General features: G+C 55.7%; 1 protein-coding gene across 1 annotated transcript; it reads right to left on the bottom strand.

Moving 5' to 3' along the window:
* Positions 1-6,482: 6,482 nt before the first annotated feature.
* Positions 6,483-11,507, bottom strand: MYL3 (myosin light chain 3). The gene is made up of 7 exons (XM_079115444.1): positions 11,312-11,507; positions 9,045-9,072; positions 8,792-8,941; positions 8,002-8,175; positions 6,967-7,044; positions 6,823-6,862; positions 6,483-6,697 (listed from the first exon to the last, which is right to left on the bottom strand). The coding sequence occupies exons 1-6, from the start codon at positions 11,438-11,440 to the stop codon at positions 6,834-6,836; spliced, it is 588 nt and encodes a 195-aa protein (XP_078971570.1). The 5' UTR covers positions 11,441-11,507; the 3' UTR covers positions 6,483-6,697; positions 6,823-6,833.
* Between the last annotated feature and the right edge of the window lie 1,959 nt (positions 11,508-13,466).

Here is a 13,466-nt window from a genome sequence, read left to right as displayed (position 1 = left end):
TGGGCGTCATAACCCACAGGACCTCTGCCCACAGTCTGCACCTGAATTTATCCCCATCCTGGTGTGCCCTCAGTCACCCTCCCTTCACACTGCCTCCCTTGCCTCTGTTCTACCCCTTCTGGTCCACTTTCCTCACCAGGGAACTCAGTGGCCCCTCTACGATACACAGTCAGCCCTTGCTTCATTCTCCTGGAGTGGGTACTAGGGCAATTCTCAGGGTCCGTGCACTGCTCTAGGCCCTTGCACGCTGAGCCCCCAATGAGTCATTGGTTTCAAAGGGCAAGGTCCATCCTGAAGCAAGGGCTCACCCTGGAAATGGCAGGGCTGGAGATAGCTAGTGGACCAGCAAGAAGCCAGGTGGATGACACACAGTTCTGGGGACTCAGTTGCAGAGAACTGGGGAGGCCCTGAATGGCATGTCTCACCTACGCCAGAGAATTGTCTATACACACTTGCCTCAACAAGGGATGAGATCCCTATTAGCAGGGGCATTTAAGCAAGCAGTAACTTGGTCAAGCTGGCCCTGGAAAAGAGGCTGCTACAGGTGTCTGACACCCTTCCTGCCCAGACTTGAGGGTTCCTCCTCACTCACTCGAGGGCAGCTAATAACTCTGGAAACACAGACCAAGGCACACAGAAGATCTGGGAGTTCAGCCAAGGTATTTCTCTCACTGGCTCAATACAGTGTCCTGGCACCTGGCAAAGGGCTGAGGATGCAGTAAATGTGTGACCATCATGTCCTGACAAATTTAGTGGGTCTGACCTGGGCCGTCTTTAGAGATTTGAAGGTAGACTCAGCCTTCAGGGGAGGCTAAGAAAGGGACTCTGACCCAAGGGGCAATGGAGACAGGAGCCCAGGAGGGACAGGCAGACTGGGGATGCTAAGTTTGTGGTCACTCTCAACACTACACTCTGAGACCATCTTGCCCTAGCACCCTACCTAGGCATGGGGCTTGATGACAATATTACCATGTGCCCAGGAAAGTAAGGGTGATGCTGTGATGTGGTCCCGGATGGTTCTTGGAGTCCACAGCCACTGTGGGGACCCAGGGCCTGCCCATACCTCTACTCTCCAGAAGGATCCCTAGGAACTCCCTAACCATCCTCTACAGAGCCTGAGATCCAAAGAGGGAGCAACCACCAGCGGACCCTCACAGCAGACCCTCCCCCCAGGAATAGAGCAGTTCCAGCCTAGAACTGTGGCAACTAGCTATGTCACCCTCTTGGGTGACAGACAGGCTCCCAGCCCCTCTGCTCAGTCAGGCCATGCAGAGGAAAACCCCGCAACCCTGAGCACCATCCTCCCCTCCCTGAGCTAGAAATCACTGCAATTTGTCTTCCTGTCACAGCAACCACCAACCTGCCCCCTGTCACTGCTGCTGTCTTCCCCACCTCCAGCTGTAGGTCCTAGAGGTGGGAACAGGCATGCATCCATCAGTTCAGGGACACTCAGAATCTCAGGGTCCCAAATACTCTACTTAAGGAAGTTGAGGCATTTTTTTCCTGTGTGCCATGCCCTGCCCATCCCTCACCACACCTGCACCTGCAGGAGCTCACTTGCATTGCCCTGCCAATTCCCTGCCTCTAACTGGCAAGGCTAGGCCTCTGGTAGAGCATAGTCAGTCCCTGATGGCTACATGATGGATGGGTGGATGAATGGATGGATGGATGGACAGGTGGGTGAATAGTGGGTGGACTAATTCAAAGGAAATTTGGCCCTAGAAGAGATCTGCCCCAGTTGAAGGTCTCTATCCAAATATCCTCAAAACTGATTTGTAAGGTCTTGTTTTGCCAAGTAAAGACATGGAAAACAATAACTACCGGCTACCTTCACCATTGTTTTGTAAACAAAAGGATATTCTTGAGGCAAAAAAAAAAATTGTAGGCAGGATATAATCTTTGAAGAAAACCGGGACTTAACAATACATAAAACAGAGTGTTCTGGAATACACACAACCTAGGACTTCTTTCTCTCGTGAAACCTTTCTCAGGTATTGCAATAGGTTGGACCCTGAAGCGTGGGACACAGTGCTTCCAGGGCAAGAACCCCTTCTGTAGACTTCCTGGATGGGAGTGGACCCTCTGCCTGCACACCCCTCCCTCCAGACAAGGTGCTCACAACTGCTTCCGGCTGGTTCAGGGCAGGAATGGGGATGTCATTCTAGAGCACCTTGAAATGGCTTCTAAGCCTTTCATGGGACAGAGGGAAAGAGATGAGGACTGGTGTGATGTGGCAGAGGAGCTGAGGGGAGAAGAGACAGGCTTCCAGACCCAGGGCACAGGAGTTGTGAGAAAAAAATGGACACGTGTTCAGCTGGACCAGAGTATAAAGATCAGGAAGTTGGCCAGACCTGAGCTTTCCCAGGAGGCACTGTCTCTGCCATCTCTGAATTCCCAGTCTTCCAGCTGCCCTACCCCAGCCCCACCAGCCCTCCAGAAAGGGTCCAACCTGCCCATTCTCACAGAGGTCTCAGTGGGTATGTGAAGTGCCTGAACCCATAGACAAGAGAAGGAGAGAGATTGAACGAAAAGGTGGAACCTCAGGCTTCCTCAGCCAGGTTGGGGAAGAGGGGGCAGGCAGGGGGGCCTTCATGACATTCCAGGCCCTTTTCTGTCCAAGAGGGAGGCCCTGGGCCCTGGATGCTGAGCCTGGAGGACCTGCTGGGCGGTCAGGCCTGGAGAGCCCTGTGCACACACACTCACACACGCTCCGCATTCCAGTTGTGCTCTGTCAGCATTTGGGCAAACCAGGATTGTGTGGCTTTGGGAGGGCGGAGAACAAATAACCCCCAAACTTGGGTGAGGGCGGGACTGGAGCTGTTTGGAAGGGACTTAGGAGAACCCCAGGGAGCCACTTCTGTGACGGGTCATGGGTTCAAGGCCTGGTTCTCTTGCTACTCTCTGAGGTGACTGGGTCAGCATTCCTGGGGGGTGTGACTCTGGTCCCAGGCAGGCTTACCCTTACCCCTCCCCTACAACCCCTGCCACCACCCAAGGCCTCAGGATCAACACAGCACAACAGCTGCGCCCCAAGCACCCCTTTATGTCCACAGCACAAGGGGCTGGGTATCAAATTCCTTTTCCCCTCCTCCCTGCTCCCCAATTTCATACATTCCTATGTCTGGACACTTTTCCTCCACACCCTGATCTCATTTAAGACCTTCGGCTTTCCGTCAGCCCCTCTGCTGCTGAGTGCTTTGAGTCCCACAGTTCAATTTCTGATATCTGCAGTCTGATTTCTTTCTTTCTTGCAACCTGATCAAATGTCTTTACCCAATGTCCAACTTCTTCAAGACCCCACCAGATTTTATTTGGTTTCAGCCTGAATTTCTGACTTTCCTATACCACCCCGCTCCACACGATTTAATTCATGTCCCCTTGGTGACCCCAGAGTCCCTGGGGATGGTGTCTGGAAGAAAGGACACAGGATGTGGAAGGCTGCCAAGAGCCATGGGTGGCCATATGGGACATCAGAGCAGCAGAGGAATGATTTGTTCTGGACCTGTCACAGGCTCAACTCCCACATTTTTTTGTCTTTTGAGTTCAAGTTCCAGACCCTAAACCTCTGCCCTAAAAACCATTCAGAGGATTTATTGGAATATCTTTTCCCCATGATGTCGCTGCACCTTCTAAGTTAGGTTCTGCAGTTTCAGAGGGAGTGTCTAGCCCCGGCTGGGGTTCTGAGGCTTAATTCTGCTCTCAGTCTGACCCTCCGGTTCAGCAGGACTAGGGTTAGAGAGGCAGGCAGCTATTCCCGCCACCAAAGAGAGAACTCAGAGATTAGGTTCAGACCAGATGAGCACAGTGAGGCAGAGATCCCTGATCAGACCTCTGCCTTATGGGGCATATGACCTGGCACTTGAGTTCTGGAGGGAACCAAGCTGGGACAACAAACCTTTCACCCCTTCCTATCACTTTCACCAGCAGCAGGGCCACAGGCTGGACCACCCTGCTTGAGGGGGGAGCTGGGACCAGTGTTTATGCAACTGTGGGGAGGCCACAGCCTGGCTGGCAGTGCCGCCCGCCCAGCACCCGCGCTGACTCAGCAGAGCCCCCCAGCACGTACACACTCAGACAAGCCCACAAACCCATAGACACACACACACACACACACACACACACACACACACACACACGTAGTGGCAAACACACATGCACAGACAAATGGGCACAAGTGTACCTACACACTCACAGACACACACACCTAGCGTGAACACACACTCATTCACAGAAGTGGGCACACAAGCATGCTTGTAGACAGACACTTGTAAACACACAGAAACACATAGGAACACACAAATTCTCCCTGGTCAGGCGTGTCAGGGATGCCAAGCAAGAAGGCTCACCTCCACGTCTGAGCGCCACCTTCTGGTTGCCTCCTGTCCACTTTGGCTCATTCATCCATAGCCGGTGAGCCAAGCTTAGGAATGACACATGCTCAGTACAGACAACGTAAAGGGCCCCGGCAGGGCAACGTGGCCATGGCAGGGACAGAGACACATTCCAAGTGGAGCTGTGCCTCAAAAAGTGGGACCAAAGTGCATGAGCCAGGGCTCATCAGACACAATCATCCCGGTCCTGCCCCCACTGGTTACCTCCACCCTGTCCCCTCCTCATCTACACAAGACTGGAGGGGTGGGGAAGGCACAGTGTACTGGGGGTCGTGCAGCATGCTCCCTTCCACTACCAAGCCGAGGTGAGTGAGGTGATAGCTCCCAGGAATAGGGGTCTACAAGATGGGGCGGTGGGCGTGGTCTTTGGAGGCAGGTAGGCATTCTTGACGGAATAAGAATCTCAGTAAGAACTGAGATTCATGTGAACTTGGAGGCAGGGCTACTTCTTGCCTAGAGGTAACTTGGAGCACCCCTGCAATCCCTCGAGGAAGCACATGTCCCCAGAAACCTGCATCCCACTTCTTCCTTTTTAAGGCTGAATTCCTTGCACATTTACCACATTTTGTTTATCCATTCATCCACCAATTGACATTAAGGTTGTTTCCACCTTTTGGCTATTGTGAATAATGGATGAACATCGGTGTACAAATACCTATTGGAGACCCTGTTTCCCATTATTCAGGGGTATATACTCAGAAGTGGAATTATCATGCCTTACGGTCACTCTATTTTTCATTCTTCGAAGGACCTACCATACTCTTCTGCGGTTGCTGCTCCATTTTACATTCCCACCCACAGTGCACAAGGGCTCCAGTGTCTTCACATCCTCACCAACTCTTGAAATTTTCTACTGTTGTTGTTATTGTTTTTATAGCTGCCAACCTAATGGGTGGGAAATGGCATCTCTAATAGTTTTTGTTTGTTGGTTTGTTTGTTGGTACTAGGGATTGAACCCAGGGGCACTCTACCACTGAGTCCCACCCCCAGCCCTCTTCATATTTTATTTTGAGACAGGGTCTCACTGAGTTGCTTAGGGCCTCGCTAAGTTGCTGAGGCTGGCTTTAAACTCGTGATCCTCCTGCCTCAGCCTCCGGAGCCACTGGGATTACAGGTGTGTGCCACCGCGCCCAGATTCTCTTGTAGCTCGGACACGCCTTGCTGTAATGATTACTGACAGTGGGCAGTTTTGTGTGTGTTTATTGACCATTCATGTTATCTTCTTTATAGGAATGACATTCCAGGCTTTTGCTCGGGTTTTAATCTGGTTGTTTAGGGTTTTGTTGTTGGTGGCGGTGGTGGTTTATGGGATTTCTTTATAATTCCTATCCTTTAAATCTTTGTCTAACTATTACCTTCTCAGATAACCCCTGACCCCATTACCCCATTATGTCAACCACCTCCCGCTTTCTCCCTCATACTCCGCGTGTGTTCACAGACAGACGCACACTCCCCAGCCCCTTCCCTAAGTTCCTCCTCAGCTTTCCTCAGTATTTGACACTGCTGTGTTCCCAGTCCCTAGCACACAGCAGGTGCTCAATAAGTGCCTAGAGAATATAAAAAGTAGGAAGTTAGAGACTCCTGCGACACACTCATGCTCTCTTCTATACGTTCTTCACACATACTCAATCCCGACACACTCACACACACACTGACAGACTCCCCACACCACCCCAACACCCTCAGGCTACCCGGGGACAAAGTCAGCCCCTACCCTGCCACCCATTCCCAGTGTGACTCAGGCAAAGCCATTCCCTGCGCTGGGCCTCAGCTTGCCCACCTGTGATATGGGCAGCTCTGGGCCTATGGTTGCCTGTTTACTCAGACACCCGGTATCAGGCTCCCAGTGACAGCTTGTGCTAGGGGCCCCAGCCTGGATACTGTCTCCAGAAGGCGGGTGGGAGGGCAAAAGCAAAGGAAGAGACTGGACCTCCTCTAGTTCAACCCTGGTCCCACCCCATTGTCTGTGGCCCATAGAATGGACAGAAGTCAATCAAAGGGCCACTAAGAGGGAGGAAGGATGGAGGGAAGGAGGGGTAAGAGAAAGGAAGGGAGAAAGGAAGGAGGGAAGGAAAGAGAAAGGAAAGGAAGAAAGGAGGAAGGAAGTCGTTTATTTATAAGGCCCTGGGGTGGAGACAGAACGCAGTCACAGTGAGCACAGCCCCAGGCAGAGGTGACGGCCTGCAGAGGTCTGAGGGCTTGTGCGGGAGTCTTGGTCCGCTCCCCTCCTTCCCGCAGCTCCAGGTCACTGGTGTTGGCATCATGATGGGAGATGAGACATCCCCAGCTCGCCCTCCCCTGGGCTCCTGCCAGCAAAGGCAGCCACAGGTTACAGGGGAGGGGTCCATGGAGGCGGCAGAGGCCAGGCAAGAACTGAAGTTGCCCGAGGGGGAGGGGCAGCAGCGGGTCTGGAAGGGAGCAGGGGTCTCACCTGTGGGAGGCTCAGCTGGCCATGATGTGCTTCACAAACGCTGGAAAGAAGGGAAGCGTGAGCAGAAGCTCAGCACCGGGCAGCCAGCGGCGCTGGGTCCCCGAGCCCCGCCTCCCAGAATCCCCGCTGCCCTGCTGCGCCCACCTTCATAGTTGATGCAGCCGTTGGAGTCCTCTTGCCCAGCCATCAGTTTCTCCACCTCATCCTCTGTCAGCCTCTCCCCTGGGAGGGTGGGAAGCTGAGTTAGCACCTCCCAGAGGTGTGCTGGGGGCGGAGGGGCCTCACCGAATCCCCCTGGATTCTGCCTCTCGGGCATTCCCACAGCCAGCCCTGCTCACAAGGCCAAGGCTACCATACCCACCTTTGAGGCCAGAACACAAGTGACAAGTCAAGAAGGGCGGGGCCTGGGGTGGGGACCTAGTGACTTCTCTGAGTCCAGGCACCTTGGTATATAAATGACCACATATACTGTCATCTGCCCCCACTAGACTGGCAGGGGCTCCCTTGGTCAGAGGGGAGACCAGTACCCCCACTTTGAGGCTAATGAAAGGACCCTGGGGGAGAGCCAGGGACTTTGGGGCATGATTGTGGAGGGGACCAAGACACTTCCCATTGCTCCACAAACAACCTGGCATTTCCCTGACTCTGTACTCTTGTGTGCCAACTGCAGCTTCCCTGCGCTCCAGCCTCCCCTGGCACCTCCACGCCCCCCAGACACCAGCACAGGGCTGAGCACAGGGGCTGAACGTAGCAACCACTCAGTCGACGTCTGCCGCAGGAAAGTCATTCTGGGCCTCACCACCCAGGCACCTGATTTCGGGGGTGTGAGTGGGAGGAACACGGAGCACACAGAGGCCACAGAGGATCCCCATCTAGTCCCCTCAGAAAAGGCAGACATGTGACCTTCTTGGCCATTGAACATTGAACACTAGCACCAAGTTGACCCTGTTGACCTGCAGTCCTGCCCTGTCCCCAGAGCTGTTCCCATCTACCTTCAGTTCTGTGAGCTGTGCCAACACGCCTTCCATATGTCCTGTCTAAATGGCCTTTCTGTCACCTGCCATGGAGAGACCTTGACTGTGTCACTTTCTCCATTTCACAGGTGGGCCCAGCAGGTGCCAGAACGGTGTCTCTCAGGATGCCCCTGGGAAAGGAGCCGGGTAGGGAAGCTGCCCTCACCCAGTGTGGCCAGCACGTGTCGGAGCTCAGCACCCATGACGGTGCCATTGCCCTCCTTGTCAAAGACCCGCAGCCCCTCCACGAAGTCCTCATATGTGCCCGTGTCCTTATTCTTGGCTATGTGCTGGAGCATGGGCAGGAACGTCTCGAAGTCCATCATCTTGGTATTGAGTTCTGTAGAGAGATGGTCCCAAGTCCCAGGTTAGAGGGATGGGATGGGCACATCCTTCCCTGTGCCTTTTAAACAGAAGCCCTCATCTTTTACACAGTTCCCAAAGAGTCTACAGTCTGCTATTTACAAAGCGTGTCATCACCACAAGGCACTTTACAGTCTACTGAGAAACACAGTTTGCACATCCTTTGCAATGAGGACAATTTGCTGCCGTGCACAACCACAGTGGGCTCTGTCCTCTGCTGGTATCATTTTCTTAGGGACCTTACCCTCCCAGCCACCTGTGTTGGGTCAGTAGCAGCTGGGCCAATCAGAGGCCTTCCCTGGACCTGGTGAGGGCCTGGGTCTCACTCTTCCTAAGAGTGAAGTAGGTGGTCTAGGTGGTCAGTCCCCAGTGACCAGGAGGCCTGGCCAATCAGCAAGGGCCAGATGGCCCAGCAAACCATCCTGCTTGTCACCCTGCCAGCACAGCTCCACAGCCAGCACCCACGTCCTCATCTGAGTGATGGAAATGACAGGCAGGGTGGGAGGTTCGTGTGCAGCCCCACCACCGTGGCAACCCACCCTGCAGGCTGCCCTGGAACTAGCCCCATGGGGCTCCTGGGCAGGGTGTGCTACCTTCTTGTTTGGGCTTCCCCAGGACACGGAGCACCTCAGCTTGTGTGGGGTTCTGGCCCAGTGCCCGCAGGACATCCCCGCACTGCCCGTATGTGATCTTCATCTCGCCCTTAGGTGTGCGGTCAAACAGCATGAAGGCTTCCTTGAACTCTGAGGGAGAGGGCAGTGACCGTGGGCACTCCCCAAGAGGAGCCCGCCCCACCCCCACACCACTGTGGGGCCCTCAGACCCCTGGGCTCAAGAGCCTGCTCACCTTCAATCTGCTCCGGCGTGAACTCGATCTGAAAAGAGGCCCCAAAGACTCAGTTCCTGGCTCAAGGGGTGGTACCAGGCCTCCTCCTGGTCATTCCTGACCAGCCCAGGCCCCAGACCCTTGCTGTCCTAGCTTGTCCTTATTCTAGCCCCCCAGCCTCTACCACTCAGGACCTTGACACCCTCTTGCCTCCTCACCGCTTCCCTCCATCCCACATGAAGGCCTTGGGTCTGGGGGTACCCAGATCCTAATGCCTGGTGGATGTGGGCCACAGCTAGAGGGTGACGAGAGGGTGATGAGGAGGGGCCCTCCTGGAACCCTGAGACCTCAGCCCACTGTGGGCCTTACCTGATGTCCTCGTTCTAAACAAATGTGCCTAAAGCCACAGGTCTGACCAGGCTGGCTGTGCCTGGGGCCCCGTGGGCAGGATGGGCAACATGGATGACATGGAAGTTTGGGGGTGAAGGGTGGGTAGTAAAAGTGAGCCTGAGGCCAGAGGGGTGTGTCAACATGGAAGCAAGCCTGCAGGTATGTGTGTGCATGTGTCTACTCCTCCCAGAGTCCCCTGGGTCCCTAGGCTGGGCACTGTCACTCACAGAGCCCCACCTATACCTACGTCACAGGCCCTGCCTGTGGGCCTCAGGGTAGCTCTCCTACCTCAGCACAGCCTGTGGCCAGGGCTGTGCTGCCGAGTACTTGCTGAAGCCACATTGGAGCCACAGTGAGGTCAGGAGGCCTCCTGGGACCCGGTGTCCCCCTCCTCACCTGATACCAGTTCTATTTTTATCACTGCCGTCACTCTCCCCAAGGTCAAGGTCACATCGGGGAAAGGAGCTTGGGGGAAGGGGACATAACTAGAATCTCTCCCACTGCCACTCCCTCAGAGCCCCACCAACCTGCACAGTGCGTGCCAGTGCTGAGGATCACCCTGTCCCTGCCACGCCGCCCTGTCGTCCCCCCTGGTTCTTGCCTCAACTCAGTGTTGGGAAGAACAAGCTGTCATTCCTGGGCCCCCAAGATCTCTCTCCACAGGGAAATCTGGCAAAGGCTGCGCCCTTCACCTGCCAGCTGGGTAGGGGAAAAGGGGGACACATGAGGGACCTCATGACCCCCACCTCTCAGAGGGGAGTCTGTGCCAACCTCAGAGCTGGTGAGACTGGACAGTTCTGCCATGGGTCCCCAGGTGCTCAGAGCCTCTTCACAGGGGCCTGCCGGATGCAAGCCGGCCCCGTGGGTGGCAGGGGTGCCTCCACACTACATGGTTCCCCGCAGCCCCTGAAAGGGGGGCTTCTCATCCCGTTTCACAGTTGAGGAAACTAACCCTCTCAGTAGTGAAGGAGCACATCTCCTAAGGTGGAGCCCCCTTGGGGTACGAGCCGTGTCTGCCGGGGCACAGGTTGGTGTCCCTGGGAAGGGCTCATGGCCAGGAGGAGGATCTGTACAGATGAGGGCAGATCTTGCTGAACATGCAGGAGTGAGGAGGGCCCCTCGGGAGGCAGCAGTGGCCGCTGGCCAGCCAAGAGCAGGGAGCAGGCAGGACAGCGCGCGTGCTGCTATGCGGATGCCACGGGTGGGAGTCACGGCTCGTCCTCCAAGTTTAGACTCTGGAAGAGACTTCCCAGCCAGGAAGGGCTCCTGGGGCCATTGAGCAGAGCTCTGCAGTCAGCTTCCTGCATGACTTTCAGCACATCCCTATCCAGCCTATGCCTTGATTTCCCCACCTAAAAACTGAGGCCCAAGAGGGCTCCACCAGCTCTGGGCTCAGGGGTCTCCACAGGGGTGAGCCTGGCCAGAGTCCTCACTTGCCTTTGCTTCCCATTCCGTCCACCCTAGGAGGCTTGGCATGGATTTGGGACATCCCAGCCAGACAAGGAAGACCCCCTGCCTGGCTCTAGGATTTGGGAGCTGAAGGGGGTTAGTTGGCGCCAGGGTTCCCCAAGGATATGGGGTCCAAGGAGAAGGACAAGGAGGAGTAAGCTTCCAGAACCACGGAAAAGGTGTTTCTTTCAAACCCCAGTCCAGACTCCACCCTTAGAGTGCCCAGGCTCTCAGTAGCACCAGGGAAGTCCTGCATGACATCTGCCCGTCTCTCCTGCTGTAACCTTCCCAATGCCTGAAACGGGCAGGGCTTGTCTGACTTCGGCATAGATGCTTCCAGCTTCAGCTCAGTGCTCACTTCCGGAGCGTGACCTGACCCTGGATAGGTTAGCTCTGAGACCTACTCACCTGCCCTGCCCCTCCTACCACAACCCAGTTCCCACACCCACCTTGATCTTGGAGGCATCAAACTCAACCTCCTTGGGACGCTCGGGTTCAGGTGCAGGTGCGGGAGCTGCAGCTGCTTTGGGGGCGGCCTTGGCCTCATCCTTCTTGGGCTCTGGCTTTTTGGGGGCCATGGGAGCTGCAAGCACAGAGAGGGACGTGAGAGAAGGATGCAGAGAGCAGGGTAGGTGAGCGTCCTGTGCCCAGGCCTTTATCCTGGGTGGACACCTCATGACCCCAGCCCCACCCCCGCCATGCACAATAGGGACAGGGCCATAAAAGGACATTGGCTCAGCTCAGGGGCTATTTTGGGGCCTGGAGAGGGCATTGTTCAGGCCCAGAAAGGGTGGGGGAGAAGGGAGGGCTCTCATTCCTCCCGATCACCTGTTGGGGAGAGGGAGGGTGAGTGGGGACAGACGCCAGGGCAGAGCACACGCACATACTCACGCTCCTGCTCACACCGCCGGGCCCTGCTGCCCCTCAGTTGGTCAATAAATTGAACAGGTGTAGAAAGTTGAACCACGCATCTTGCATGCTGAGTGATGGTGGGGCAGGAGGTCCAGGTTACCTAAGGACACCTCTGGACTTCAACTTCCCATCTGGGCACCCAATCCCCTGTGTCAGTGTGTTGGTCTGTGTAGGGGGAGGCGAGGCCGGTATGTGTGTGGATCTGTCTGCGTGTGTGGTGGGGGTCTCTGTGCATCTGTGGGAGTTGTCTGGCTGTCTGTGTGCGGTGGGATCTCTGTGTGCTGTGTATGTGCGGCAGGGGGTGAGATCTGTGTGTCCGTCTCTGTGGGTCTGTTTCTGGGTGTGTGTGTCTGTGTGGGCCTGTGAGAGTGTGTGTGGGTGTTGCCTCTGTGTTTGTGTCTGGGTGCCTATCTGTGTCCATTTGCAAGTGTCTGGCCATGGCAGGCAGCTGCAGCCCTGGCTATGGGCGCAAGAGCCTCCAGGAAGACCCCAAGCGCCAATAGAATGGCTGCCTCGAGGGTCATTTCCCCAGGCCAGTTCAACAGCCTCCCTCCTAGGTGCTTGGGCCTGGCCCTGAAGTCAGTTTCCCGGGTTTTACCGCTAGCTTCTCACTGCCCTTGCTGAGCAGCACACAGTCACCCACCTTTCCCTGACCGACCAGAGTACTCACTATGCCCACTGCCTGGTGCCCTTTGCCCCTCCTCTGTTTGGCACATACAATACTCAGGCCCCTAACCCTCTTCCAGGAAGCTTTCTGACACTGCCCACTGCTCCACACTTCCTCTCTGCCCAGGCTTTTGGTGGAGACCCTGAGAGAATTTGTATCTCTGAGGGACCCCAAAGTGTTGAGCAGGGTTTGCCCCAACCCCAGGACACTCACCCCAATTCCTACCCTTTTGTGCCCACTCCCAGCTTCCACCTCCTGTGGTGTTCAGCCCTCAGCAAATGGCGGTGACAGAACACAGCCTGGCTGGGCCACCATTTGGGGAGGTAGGGAGGCTGAGGTGGCACGAGGCCCTTCCAAAGAGTGGGGACATCTTGCAAACACATTGGGCTCTGTTCCCTGCCCAGTGTCTGTGCCTGGGGGGTAGGAAGAGGGTGTTCCTAGTTATTTTTAAGTGCCTAGAGCCTTTGATAGAAACTTCAGAGGCAGTGTCCCCACCCCCAGCCCCCCAGAGATTTCCCCGGGTGTGGAGAGGGGTGTAGCTCAAGCCTGAGAGTGGGACACATCAGGGCCTCTACCTGGGGTACCCCACCATCTTCCTGCAGGGCCTGGGTCCCAGTCATCTTGTCACTCAGCCTCACAATGAAGGGGCAGCAGTCCAAGACTGGGCCCCCCCAGCCCCGGCTGGAACACATTCCTGCCTTCATCTGGAGGGCAGAACACCCCACATCTGGAAATCTGACAACATCCGGGGCTAGAGGGGGGGGCAAGTTTTTCACTTTTCTTCCAGATGTTTGGCAACACTATTGAGAAAAGAAGAGGTGGGAGGAGAGGGTCCACAGAGACAGCCAGCAAGACCCCAAAGGAGAAGCCAGCCTGAGGGGCACAACAGAGACAGACCCCTGGGCAGCCCCATGGCCTGGGCCTGCTGACCCTCAGGAGAACTGACTCTGGATACCCCACAAGGCCCTGGACAGTCACAGGAAATCCAACAAGACACTACCCAAGCCCTTTTCATTCATCAGGGT

The sequence above is a fragment of the Sciurus vulgaris genome (assembly GCF_902686455.1).
Source record: "Sciurus vulgaris genome assembly, chromosome: 16".
NCBI classification, from domain to species: domain Eukaryota; kingdom Metazoa; phylum Chordata; class Mammalia; order Rodentia; family Sciuridae; genus Sciurus; species Sciurus vulgaris.
The sequence above is the reverse complement of the archived record's forward strand: the minus strand, read 5'-3'. Positions and strand labels throughout refer to the sequence as shown.

What these genes read in the sequence shown, in the direction of transcription:
- MYL3 (XM_079115444.1), bottom strand. Translation starts at nt 11,440, where the DNA reads ATGGCCCCCAAAAAGCCAGAGCCCAAGAAGGATGAGGCCAAGGCCGCC. An exon ending in GGGGAAGCCCAAACAAGAAG is followed by an intron (nt 8,176 to 8,791) that starts GTAGCACACCCT and finishes ATCTCTCTACAG; the next exon opens with AACTCAATACCAAGATGATG. An exon ending in CGGCTGCATCAACTATGAAG is followed by an intron (nt 6,863 to 6,966) that starts GTGGGCGCAGCA and finishes CCTTCTTTCCAG; the next exon opens with CGTTTGTGAAGCACATCATG.